The 13882-nt window shown below is 34.5% G+C and overlaps 1 protein-coding gene across 1 annotated transcript in view; it reads left to right on the top strand.

The window, feature by feature from the left end:
* CFAP46 (cilia and flagella associated protein 46) overlaps positions 1-13593 on the top strand; it is a gene marked incomplete at its 5' end in the record, with an annotated part of 66694 nt that extends 53101 nt beyond the window's left edge. Inside the window, 15 exons of the mRNA XM_083866277.1 lie at positions 127-224; positions 890-969; positions 1373-1524; positions 1650-1771; positions 2148-2290; positions 3214-3378; positions 4437-4513; positions 5075-5135; positions 5228-5263; positions 6402-6504; positions 7710-7822; positions 9924-10005; positions 11865-12001; positions 12504-12590; positions 13412-13593. Coding sequence (XP_083722403.1) covers positions 127-224; positions 890-969; positions 1373-1524; positions 1650-1771; positions 2148-2290; positions 3214-3378; positions 4437-4513; positions 5075-5135; positions 5228-5263; positions 6402-6504; positions 7710-7822; positions 9924-10005; positions 11865-12001; positions 12504-12590; positions 13412-13548 — 1593 coding nt within the window. The 3' untranslated portion in view covers positions 13549-13593. The remainder of the gene's footprint in view (positions 1-126; positions 225-889; positions 970-1372; positions 1525-1649; positions 1772-2147; positions 2291-3213; positions 3379-4436; positions 4514-5074; positions 5136-5227; positions 5264-6401; positions 6505-7709; positions 7823-9923; positions 10006-11864; positions 12002-12503; positions 12591-13411) is intronic.
* Between the last annotated feature and the right edge of the window lie 289 nt (positions 13594-13882).

The following is a 13882-nucleotide window of genomic DNA, read 5'->3' as shown; positions in this document are numbered from 1 at the left end:
CACATCTGCTGAGAGTTTGGGCCTTTAAGTATGTTCTTTCCTAGAATTACTATCAATTTTCTAATGAAAGAATTGAGAATGGGGTTCACTCTATGAAGATAATTGTACTTTTGTGCTACTGTACAGGCATGGAGAAACCTCTGTATTCCTGTGGAACATTTTAATATAGTGGATGAATTGCCATCCAGTTTCTACATAATTATTCTCCAGCATTCAGAAGACAGGTATAAAATTTCATTGTTTTGATTTAGCACTGTTACAAATATCATCTTTTTTTACCCGGTTGAATATTGCCTTTTACTTCTAATTTTGATGGACTTGAATTTTAGGATAATGAACTAATTAATATATAAATAAAACTGCCTGCAGCTCAGTTCTATGTTTTCTGTTCTTTCAATTTCCCTAATTATCTCTTAAATCTCAAGGGTCACTTGAAAGATTTCAGGACATTCTTGATATCTTTTGTAAGTTATGTTAAGAGTTTCCTGCTTTTATTTCTTATGCTCTTGGGTCATACTTAGCTTTATAATGCCACCAATTACCTGACTATTGCAGCCTAATTAGCTGCAATAAACTAGCTCATAAATTGAGCTACGGCAACTGACTATGAGAGCATTCACCAACTTTAAAAGTCTTTAACACTTGTCATGGAACAAATAAAAATCTACCTTATTGGTTATACAGTAATAAAAGAATTTACCTTACCACTCTCAGTTCCAGCTAGAATTGGCAGGTTTTTGCACCCAAGGTGGGGGCAGTTACTGCATCATGAGAATATTTGTGAGCACATTAAATTAGAGGGCAGTAATTACTCATCTAATAAATTTGAGTCATATAAACAAGGGTAGACAGTCAAATAATCTATTCAGCAGTTTTCTGCTTTCCACAGATCACAGTTGTACAGTTCATTGATTGAGATGCCCCAAGTAAGTCCTGCACAGCAGAAAGGAAAACTCACTCAGCAGATGGGTATGTACCTCTTACTGTTAAGAGATAAGAATCATTGCATTGATGTTATGAGCAGGCTGTTGCAGTTAGTAACATTTTAAAATACTTTTTCAAATAATTTTAACTCCTCTAATTACCAAGGAACATAAATTCATAAATATATATTTCATTATCAGATGTCATGTATCTAGTCACAATTTACGTAATTTTTGTTTATATTTGAAGGCTGAAGTTATAAATAATAATAGAGTTTTCTCGTTGTACTTTTCTGTGTATATTTTGTGTTTATTTCTATTTATTCATCTAGATTTTATTTTCAAAGAATATCATGGCTAGAAATTGACAATGTTTGTACAATCATTTGTTCAAGTACAAATATATCTCAAAAAGATTCTCAAGTGGGTGTTATCCTCCTTTTTAATAGTGCAGGCAAAAGTTTCTCGATTTCCTGTCAATCCTGATGTGTTTCGTGTTTTGTTGGAAAAAATGAATCTTTACAAGCAGCAAAAGATGAAGAATCATCTTAAGCAAACTGTTATGCAGAACTTGCAAGAGTATGTCTCCAAAACAGATGTGGTAATATATTTTATTACCTTATTATTAAAATTGAGTTAAAAATATGTACTTTTTTTATATATAATGGCATTTAACAAGGATGGAGATTTAAAGTATTCTAATTTTTGTTTCTATGTGTGTGATAGACTCCAACAGAGAAAATAGATGATAGTGAGCTTGATTTGACATCAGATTTCTCTGAAATAATAGAAATTATGGAAGACTATCTGAAACCAATGCTGTCACAGTTTGACATTTCTGCTATCAGGTAAGATACATTGACTTTGATTGTCATTTGTGAAAACAGAACTGTGACTCAAGTCTCTCAAATAAAGGGTTTTAGCAAGGATACCCTGTTGGATGAATGTTTCATGTCTTGAAAGTGAGTATATTCAGGATATGTCAGACTGAGAGACTGAGCCATATGATAGACTAATGGCCATTTCTGACAAGCACTGCTCTCCAGCTGAAGTTATACTTAAGTTGAAGCTAGCTCAAGATGCAACATTATAATTAAACTGTTTAAAGTTGGGATTTCTGAAGGACAGGAACTCCAGAGAGAGCATGTCCTTTGTGTAAAATTTCACTGAAACTGAAGCAGAAATTGAAGCTGGTAATGTTTTCCATGAATTTCCTCTTCCCAGAGAATCCCAGTCTTCAGCAGCTGAAACAGGAAAAAAGAAAGTGAAAGATAAGAACACTCTTCCCAGAGAATCCCAGTCTTCAGCAGCTGAAACAGGAAAAAAGAAAGTGAAAGATAAGAACACCAAACAAGTTGGAATGCAGGGTATGTGCTTCCTTGAGTAGTGTGTGCGTGTGTGTGTATGGACAGATACCAAAATCCAGTAATTTCAATTTTAATTTTATTTAAAGCGAGGAGAGGATAAAGACTTTAGCATTGTCTTTCTCTGTTTTATTTTCTATATTGAGTCAAATATTTCAGTATACTTTCAAAGGCAAATTTAGATGCTGGAGCAATGCTTCTGCATTTAGAGTCTTCCAAACCATGCAGTCTGTAGACATCTAAATGAAATGTCTTTATCACAAACCAGCTTTTCAAGATAAAAGCTAAAATAAGAAGCTTTCTTAAGTCAAGAGATTGTCTGTTTTGTCTTTTCTTTTGCTTTTAGCTTTATGGACTCTCACAGGTTGTTAGCTGGCATACAAGCCTAATGCTACAGTATGTCTCTAACACATCTCAAGAGGAGTTCTGCAAAAACTGGAGAGATTGTCTCCCATGCATCTGGTCTTTCTCTGTAGACCAGAAATATTGCCATAATAATATTTAGTACTTTTTTCCTAAATAACAGAAACAAATATTTTTTTCCACAGAACAACACAGTATTGGATAAGAGTTCCTTTACAGTTCTATTCTGTTTAGCCAATCACTGCTGTGGCAATTTTGCCTTTCCAAACATTGTTTTCCTGAATGTATTGCATATATCTGGACTTGGACCTGGGATGGTTGGTTATTAATATGGGGATATTTTTCCCTCTGAAGAGTTGGTGCTAACAAGTGCATAGAAATTTGAGAGCATCTTAAGAGTAATTATAGAAAAAGAAATATTTTTTCTTAATGCACTTAATCCACATTACAATGAAGTTCATGTGCCATACAATGGATAAAACTTAGGTTTTTACATCAAAGAGCAATTGTTTATATACAAACTGAGAAGTAAATCTCAATCATGTTCTTTCACATCTCTTTAGATACATCTGTGGATTTAGGATTGTATGTGGTATTACTAGGGGATACATTGCTTATGGAATTGCCTTTGGAAGCTCTGAGTATATTTCAAGAGGAAGGAATAAGTTCTGTTTCCAGAGATTTTTCTCTACAGTTTCTCTACAATCGACTGCATTGCACTGAGTCAGGTACTGTTAGATAAGCATTTTTTCCCTTTAGCATCAGGATGCATAGAAAGATACTTAAAACTTTAAATATTAATCACAGTGTATATTTTACTGGAAGACAAGCATATCCAAAAGGTTTCCAGTATTTTAGGTGGACTAGATAGTGCAGTAGCCTTATTTCAGTAATATACACGCTGATTATAGGTGCAGTGGTAGCTAATTTAAAATAACCTTGGCACATTAAAGAATTATGTAAAACTCAGTGGAATCTAAAACTTGAAGCTAAACTTCTAAACTTCAAAGCTATTTTCAGCTGCAATGAAAAAAAGGAAAGTAAACGATAAAAGGAAGTAAGAATTTACAATTCTGTAATTTTTCTTTACCATTACTATAAGACTTTGCTTAAAATACCAAATGCAAAATCTTACTCTGAAATACTTTCCTCTCAGTTCATGTGCTACACATGGGCAAAATCAAATCCCCACAGGCTTTATGAACTTTTCCCTACTGCTGGCACTTACTACGTACATAAACTCTTTAGCAAAATGAGGTTAAGTAAGGTAGTTGGACAGTTGGTAAAGGTCTCCTTATGACATCTTAAAACTCATTTCTTAGATCTAGGAGTGAGTGATAAATGCAGGCAGTAAGCCATTTTTGTATGGATCAAAGATACCTTCTATTAACAGAGTTAAAAATTTCAAGCTGCATTTTTTTCATATGTAGAGAAAACCACGTAAAATTTTTGAAATCAGTTGGGCCAAGATAAAAAATAGACCAAGTGTAGAAAACGTCACTCTGTACGATGAAAGTATGCTGTTCTAGAGAGACATCTCCTCCTTGTTTTCCACTTTAAAGCCTTTATTTTTAGGCAAGAGGGTTTGGGTAATATCCTTACTTTGCTGTGATTTGAAATGAATGTTTAATTTTTTTATTTCAATCTGTTGTGGTTTTTTTATTATTACTACTACTAGTACTATTATTACTACTACATCATCATATTAAATACTCACAGTCCTTCAAGGATATTTATTTGCTAAAGCTGCCTATATATTAAATGTTTTTTCTTTTCATTTTCACAGAAATGGAATTTAAAAAAAAAGTTGATGTACATAAAGAAAGAGCCACAAAAACTCATCAGAAAAAGAGTGCCCAAATGGTGAACTTCACATATTTTCCGTAAATAACCAGAGAACTTGCATAGAAAAGTGTAAAAGTGGATTGCATAGAAGCTCATTATGTGTGCTAGAATTCTGAAGTGGAATGAATGTCATATTAGTCCATAAGCATCTTGATTCCTGTTGATTCTGCAAGGAGTTTTTCTTTGAAAAATCACACTTTATAAATGGGACATATTTGATAACCCACAAAGGAAGTTGCTCAAAGTTACTGAAAATAATTTCTGCAACAAAATATTTTCTTTAATATAGTGAATAGATATGTTTTTATAAATCTATATTTATATTTTCATATAATCTATATATATGCACACACGTGTGTATATACGTGTAATATATGTATATGCATTGTAGCTAATGCATAATAGTGTAATAAGTTCCACTGACACTTGAGTACCATGGTGCTTTTAAACCCAGATTCAAAACTTCATTAGTTGTTTCACGTGTCTTTCTCTTAGTTATTTGACACAAAGAACGCAATACTGTTGATATTTAATTGAAACTTTAACACACAATAGAACATGTATTCTTTTTAATTGTAGGCACCAGTTAATCGTGATCCACGTTCTAATTGCCTGCCTGTTGATACACGTAATTTAAAATGTATCCTTTCACAACCTATTGGCTAAGTGTATCAGCTAAATTTCCTTCTTTTGTTGTTTGAATATCATTGTTTTTGATTAACTGTTTATCAGATATTGTGGACCCCTATAATGAAGGGAGAGAAGCAGGTAATATATATTAAATTGTATTTTATTCATGATCTACCCATGGCATTTAGAATTGTTTTGTACCAAAAAATAAAGTCATGATATCAAGACATTGGCAAAAAAACATTCTTTTTTATTAGAACAGCACAGCTTAGCACCTGTAAATGGTGAATCTGTGAAACAGTATAACAGTTCATGGAGGTTTTTTTAGTTAAATCACAGAAAAACAAACTGGTTTGGGTTGGAAGGGACCTACAGGCTCATCTTATTCCAATCCCATCACAGGTAGGGACATCTTCCACTGTCCCAGGCTGCTCCAAGCCTCATCCAGCCTGGCCTTGGGCACTGCCAGGGATCCAGGGGCAGCCACAGCTGCTCTGGGCACCCTGTGGCAGGGCCTGCCCTCCCTCACAGAGAAGAATTTCTTCCTAACCTAAACCAACTATGTTTCAGTGAGAAGCCATTCACCCTTGTCCTGTCACTACATGCTCTTGTAAACAGTGTCTCTCCCTATGCCCTGTTGGTTCCCTTCAGGTGTTGAAATAGTTATTAAGTCTAAACACAATGGAAAAGAAACTACAGAACAATCAGTAGCATAACAGAATATGTCTCCATGTGTTTGCAGCTGTCCTGCACAGCAGATCAATATAAAACACTTTATGTGCTCAATATCTGACTCTAGAGTGTATATTCTAAATTATACTAATATGAAAATGTAGTCAAAATGAGAAAAATGTCTATCCTTCAATGTTTATCATTAAATCTCTCAGAAAGAAGAGGTGGTTTTGGAGTCTTGTTTTCTGAAATCAGAACTCTGGAAACTCAGTTTATCCACCCACTTAAGTCCTCTCTGAGCCTCTGCAACAGAACCATATGAGCAGTACTGGTTTTCAATTCTTTACCCTTTTTTCAGGGTATTTAATTTTTTTCTTTGTGTCCTTAACCTATAAAAGACACCTTTCAAATAAGCATCCCAGTTTTACTCTAAAGATGCCACAATTATTTTAATTTTAAAAGCCAGACTTAGGTTTCAAAAAACATGAAATCTAACGATGATCTAAAACCCCCTAAATATGATAGTGTCATTTTAAAGTTACTGAAATTGACATCTGCCAAGGTAGTTTGTTACATTCATAATGATGAAATTCTGTTGTTACAGAAGCTTCAAGTCCTTCCCAAAAAATGCAGAAAATACTAGAAAAATACCATGACCGATTTACAGTGCATTGGGAAGGTGTCATTGGCAATATGTGTGCTCCAAGGTTTGTAATATTCTATCTGCTTTCTTGTTTAATCCATATTTCTTGTTTAAAATTGTGCCTGTTTTCAGAGACTTTGTTCATAAAATAGGGTCACTTTTTGCTGAGCTGATAAACACATAGCAAACCATTGTTGTTGTATCAAACACAGATCTAGGTTTGTAGGCAGAATCTTTTAGGGATCTGAAATAAAGTGCTGCAAAGTGATTTAGCCAGGTTGGTTTTGTCAGAGTTGCTGTGTATGTAAATAACCTAATTTTGATAAAAATGTCTTCTCATGCAGTCTTTCATGAATACATGCATATGAGCATAAGTGTAAATTAATAAAGTATGGCTTCACTCATAACTGTTTGTAAATCCAAGTGGTAACACCACAGCATCTCCACGCACCTTCAGTCAACTGTAAATGGGAGTGCAGATTTCAGAAGCAGAGTAGTGAAGGTACATCACACAGTTTACAATTTCAAACATTGATCATGAAGCTAATATCCTTTATGGAGTCTACCCATAAACACACTTTGTTCTTTATAGAAATACTTTACTTTTAAGATCACAGCCATAGAGAAATAAAAGGGATCTCAAGAGGTCAAACAGTGACAAGTCCTATGAGACAACATGGCCATCACTGGACCTTCCTTCCTAACTGCTAGTTTAGCAGTCAGTCCTTTGGAATTTCCTCTACTTAGCTAATACAACTGAGCAGGTACTCTAGTATTTTTTCATAACAATTGCAAAGATCATTGTTACCAAATTGCAGCTTTTGCTGCCAACTAGCCTGATTATCCACATCTCTTCTCAAAAATTAATTGCTCATGTCCTGGTGGGTGTATGCACAACTACTTCCTTTGAATGTTAGACAAAGACTGTATTTTAAAGCTGTACAATACATAGAGCAATGATTTTTTAAAATTTTGTTTTTTGATTGAGAGGCTTGTATTTATCTAAAAATACACATACCTCTGCTCACTATGAAATGTTACTGAGTATTCATTTTAATGCAAGAGCATAGTGTTAATAATGCATATGAGTTATTACACTTCTCACAGAATTCTGCAGCCGTGTTTCTCTTCTTGCTTTGCATACTGACTTCTGTTATAATTATTTCTGGAGTAAATAGCACTGAAGTGTTTGCCATGGGTAATTTCTGAAAAATATTCTTGTAAAACAGTAACATGAAAGTAACTTCCTTTCTTTCTTCTTCCTTTCAGCCAAGCTGAATGGGAGCAGTTGCTGACAAACTGCAGTGCATTTCTGTTCTATGGCATGGAGAGATTCATGTCTCATGTGTTGCTTGATTGGTTGGTTGCTATGAACATCCCAAGTAAGATAAGCAAATTGAAAAATATTTTAAATTACTCCAGCTTCTATTCCTAGATGTGCCATACTGTATCATTATCATTGTATTGATGTTGGCAATTAAGGGCTTTTTTCTAGATCCAGGATTTTTAGTCAGAAAACCTTTGTATTATGTAAGTTTTATTCTGTTGCACAGCTTTCTTGTTAATCCTCACAAAAGTTTTTCTCCACTTCCATGTGTTGGAGTTTCTTAGGTTTCAAAAATCAAGTCATCATCTGGTGGTTTTCTTTGGAATTTAGTATTTGGTTGCAAGGTACTTTTTAATGGTAAGAACAACCTTTGCAGTGCCTCTTCAAAATTTGTGAGTCTCTTCCTTATTTGCTGAGGCAAACAAGAATTGTCCAACAAGGCTGGGTTAATGCTGAAGGATTACTCTGGTATTACAGAGCCTTTGTAGACTCTGAGAAGGTATTTTTCTGTGTTTTTTTCACGGCTAGATAGTCTTTCTGTTGTAGCATAAAGCTTACATTCAGGACTGGTTTTTTTTTGGATTCACAATCTTCCTTTCTCCTCCTGTTTTCCTTGCACATCTGGAAGAAGCTTGATTTCGGAGTTGTGCTGAATTTGTCAGGGTAGCTATACTGTGTAGACATGTGAAAGTGAGAAAGAGGGTACACATCAGATTGTGAAGCCCTGTAGAGCAACAGGAAGCTTCTTTGTGAAGCTTTGATTTTAAAAGTGATTTAAAAATCTATATGTAAATATTACAAGAAATAAGAAAATGTGTTTTCTATATATATGGATCATGTCTGAAGATGGTATCTCAGATATCCATAGACCAGATATTTACAGGTCTGGCAATTTTTGGAGAGTTGTTAAACCTTGCCCTTTTCCCACTCTTAAACTATGCCAGGATTAATTCTGTCTGAGATTTCTGAAAGCTCTAACCTAGACCAAATATTATTAAGTATTCAGTTTGGTTATTTACATGGTGAAATAAAATATATCATTTCCAAATCTGAGCATGAGACCAGGCTGCAGTGGTTTAGCAAATCGTGAAATGCAAGATTATGATGCAAATTAACCTTGTTTTATGTGGGGTGTAACTTGGGAAAATCTAGTGGAAGATATACTTCAGGGAAAATAATCAGTTATTAATTGGTCAGTTAAGGGATGACTGCATAAGGGGCAGAGTTACAGACCAGACTCAAGAGATGGATCACAAACAAATTAAACAACGTGTCCTTGCTAGTGTTAAAACCCCCCCAAAGTCTGTATAGGGGTAGCTATACAGGAGTGTCAAGTACAAACTGTGTGAAATAATTTTCTACTCTACGTTGTATTCCAAAGGTCTCAACTGGAGAAAAATATTGACCACATAGATTAAGTTACTGCTGGAGAACGTTAGGAGTGGTCAGAAGGCTGTACCACAGCTTGTGTGCTTAGATTTATTAATAAATATGTATGTGCATTGATAATGTTTATATGCATTTAAAGCATACTTCAGAGGAAAGATTGATGTATTGAGAGGAGACATGATAAAAGTTTTAAGTGTGTCAAAGACTTTCCAGACAGAAAAGTAATTTACTTCTCATCTACTTGAGTTAGGAGAATAAGTAACAGATTTAAGCTACAGCAAACCAAACAGTAGGGAAAACCTTTTAATTCTGAGAGTATTCTGAGTTATTTCACTGGAGACCTTTAAGGGAAATATGGCATGTTAGGGGTGTAACTTGGTTGTGAGCTGTGGAGAGGAGCTGTTGTATAAAAAAAAGTCTATACTTGCATACAATAAACTCCAAGAGTTCATGACTACAGAGTTGGCTGTAATAAGATGGTATGTGGACTTCATTACCAATTATGCTAATGTGGCATAGAAAAAAAAAAAAAAAACACAACTGCAAAACACTATGGAAAAGTGAGTGTAGCAAAATTACATGAAATAATGACTTTATTTGTGTACATTTACATAATATTTGACAATTGTAGCTGAAATATGTAGATTTTATACTAGTGGTTTAGATGATGTTCAAGAAAGTAATTAGCTTACAAAAGACCTAATTTACTTTAATTATTGTGCTGGCCATTATTATTAGTGCAAATGCCACTGCTGTATTTTTTCCAGGATGCCGTTTGGTGATTCTTCTGGATCTGGTACGATCACAGCAAAGTTACCAAAGAATTACAAACTCTGATAGCCACAAAAGGTAGGTAAAGTCAGTTTCAGTGAAGTCCACAATAAGGCAGATTATTTCAAAGCAAAGTTAAAGTTTTGAGTTATGAATACTGTCCTTTACTCTGCAAGTAAAAGAGCTTCTTTATAGGACTAAATAGGATGAAAGCTCTGTTAGAAGGCAGCGATAAGAAAGTATGACACAGAAACATTACACGTACCTCACCAGTCTGAGAGCAAGATTCTCCAAATGTCCTAGTTGAATGTATAAAGTTTTCCTTTAACAGATAATCTGCTAAGAGTTCCTCTGGGGGTCGTACATGGAAAAGTTTTAACAACCAGACAGATTTTTATTTAAATAATTTTTAAGACATGTTAAATAACGTGTTCAGGATTTAAAATATTAATGGCAGCTTTTTTAATCTTTAAAAGCATCTCAGTATTTTTGTTACTTCTAAGTTGACAGCTGGTAGGGCTCACATTGTTTATTGCGTGTCCATGATGAATTCCTAACAGATGCCACAGTGTCCTGATTTTATTCATTATTTAGTCCATGCTGAATTTTCAGATAAGCTGATCATACTCTTGAGGGATGGGATGCCTTGCAGAGGAATGTAGATAGATTGGAGCATTGGGTAGTCGACAGTGCCATGGAATTTAACAAGAGCAAATGACAGACTCTTCACTGGTGACAGAGTAATGCAGGTGTGAACTTGGGGAGGGGTGGCTGGAGAGCAGCTCTGCAGAAAGGCACTTCAGGCTGAGCCAAGTGAGCCTGGGCAACAAGCAAGCAAAGCACATCCTGGGGATATAAAAATATCTTGATTTTTCTAATTATTAATTCCATGAAGAAGAAATAATAATAAAAAAAAAAGTCTTTAAAAATACTGTTTAATTGGTGCAACAATGCATAAGTTAAATCCAGTTGTGTGTAAGGTAGGTTATACACACATCTACATATGTAAATATGCAGATGTCTGCATGTATAAACAAACTCCTGATATTTTTTTATATCCTTTTTGATCCCAAACAGCCATTTTCTAAAGTAAGCCAAAACACAATTTCTTAAACTAGTTTTTCAAACTCAAAAATGTTGAAGTCTCATTTTAATAGTTTGGTGAATTTATCAATAAGAAAAAATTTTGTTTAAGTCCAAAAGCTTCCTGAAAATTTAGCATAACATTCATTTAAAAATTAATCACATAAACTCCATAGACAGTCTAACAGCATCTCCCCAAAAGATTGCAGAAAACTTTAATTATAGTGACTTTTGATAAAGTCACTATGAAAAGCAGATCTGAATTAAGCCAAAATGCAACCTCCTATTTTCTGCAGTTTCAACCTTAGAGTATCATTCCCCTTTTATTACTAAAATAATTGTGCCAAAGATACTTACTGAAATATCCAGCAGGAAAAACTCAAATCCCACATTGCACATGATTTGCTTTCAAGCCTCCCAATCAACACCATACTTAGGACAAAGAACAAGATTTCAATTCTTGCAATATTTTATGTCTAAACATGTCTTTTCACACCTGATTCCCAACATTTTGACTGTCTTATAAAAGGTATTCTGCAGTGTTTTGTAAAACTTAGGGTGTTACTACTCCATTCAGATTTCCAGAGATGTCCAGAACTACAGTAATATGACAGAGAGTAAAACCCACGGTAAAATTGCATCATGAAAAAATGGAGAGAGGTGGTTACCTGAATTCACTGTATTAAATTCAAAGTGCTGTATAAATATTAGAAAACACTTGATGCTCAGCATACAGGAAAGTGCACTCTGACATTCTTTCTCCTTCTATTAAAAAGCATCATATATTTGGTCATATTTTTAATATATTATGTACATTTTTCTTTTCTTGATCTTATAATTATGCTCTTCTTTAGTTGTCTACGTACTGCTCTAGAGAGACCAACAGAGACAGCAATGCTCCTAAGCCTTACAGGTGTGGTGTCTGTAATAGCCCCCCAGTGGTACACGAGCCTGGAGGAGAATGCAGAAAGGCTGGAGACCTTGTTTGAGAGTAAGTGTTTGTGGTGTGTGTTTGTGATTTGTGTTTGTCTCAGCTTGTGTGTGTTTTGCTTCAGGCACTGTTGTGTGTGCACTCAGGGACTGTGTGTATCTGCCTCTCCTTTCTTTGCTCCTTACCAAATTGTGCCTGGAGTTTCCACAGGAGGTGAAGTGCATGCAGGAGCCACCATGTGGTTGACAGGTTGATCCTTCATACAGAACAGTAACCTACTTAAAACAGATTTGGTGGGGTGTTTGTTTATGGTCATATGGTAAGAATAGGATTTATATGGTGAGAAGCAATGCCCTAGTTCATGACCATATGTAGTGACATAAACTATGTGGAAAAAAATCCCCTGGATTAACTTATATTTGCACAGATACATTGCTTAAATCTGTAAAGATATTCTTTTTCATTAAGTTTTAAATGTGAAAGCACTAGGCTGTATGATTGATATTTTCTTGTTTTTCAAAACTATCATTAAAAACTCACAGAAACTAATGTTTCTTTCCAGATTTGCTGAGCTTTGGTAAAACAACTGGGCAGACAGTTCATGTTCTTCAGAAAAGCAGAAGTCACAGGAAGAGGGATTCCATAAACAGTAAGAATTAAAAGGCTTACTATGAAAGACTGGCTATAAACACTAACTGGAACCTTTAGATAGGTAGTTCATGGGTATAAGTGAAACTTTACAGATGAGCTATTACAATTTTCTCTGAAATGTCTTAAAAGAGCTGAGGGTCCGAAGACCACTGATACAATATCATACTTGGAGTAGCTATATTTTATATAAATAAAATTTTGGGGAGGCTTTGACACAGCTGACCAAAAGCTAAAATTTCTTCTCCACTGAACAAATAAAGTAGTATTTTATGTCGTGCTCCTGACGTACCTTGTTACATAGCTTTTTAAATCAGTGTAACAAGTTGCATCAAGAGCAAAACATATAGATGGTATGGGATTATAAACTGCAAAAAGATCTGTAGGATCTGCAGTGATTTTAGACAGTCTGCATGGTACAGGGCATTCTAGACATAAGAAATAGCTGGCATCTTGTTGGAGAGCAGGGAAGAACTTCTGAGTAAAACAATTTCTAATATACTGTCTGTAAAATTGTACTGCTATTTTTCAATGCACAGGACTTATCTTTAAAAATAAGGTTTAATAAAATAAATTTTACTTATAGCTTGCATATAGAATTGAAGAGAGAAAGAACTCAGATCATAAATATTCCCTAGTTTCTGTTTTTCTTTTTTAGAAAATGCTTCTGCAATATAGTGACAGTTGTTAACATTTTTTTAAAAATTTAAAATTACCACAAATATTAATCAAAGAGAAGGTGTTTTAAATTATGGCACTTAGAGCATTCTTATGTTTAGTTCATATTCAGAACTAACAGTGTTTTTTAATATATTTTTATAGTGGAAGCAGATTCTCTGAGCTCTCCTGGAGACAAAATAGAAGAGCAGACTGTTTGTGCTTCCTCAGATCTTCCTGCAACCCATCCATCAGTTTTTAATTGTGTGCTCTATGGTTTACCCAACATAATTCAGATGTAATTTGTGTCAATCTTTTCATGCTGGGTATACTTACACTGATCTGAGGAGAGGTGAGATTAAGAAAATATATGTATTACTGATTCCTTTTCCAGACATGAGCAGTTTGATATTAGAATAACTCTCAGGAAAATAGAATATATAATTCAGAAATTTCAGTTAGTGCTCTAAGCTTTTTTTAACTTTGTGGATCCTTTAAAAACTTAGTAAGTACCAACATATTTTAAGAAAAGTGTATATATAGACACACTAGCCAGAATTTTTCAGCTTTGATGCATAATGGAATTGGAATGTATCAAAGTCGGTGCTTCCATTTGGAAAAACATTTCCTTGATGT

The sequence above is a fragment of the Zosterops lateralis genome, assembly GCF_965231275.1.
Source record: "Zosterops lateralis genome assembly, chromosome: 8".
NCBI classification, from domain to species: domain Eukaryota; kingdom Metazoa; phylum Chordata; class Aves; order Passeriformes; family Zosteropidae; genus Zosterops; species Zosterops lateralis.
This window is presented reverse-complemented; position numbering and strand designations above follow the sequence as displayed.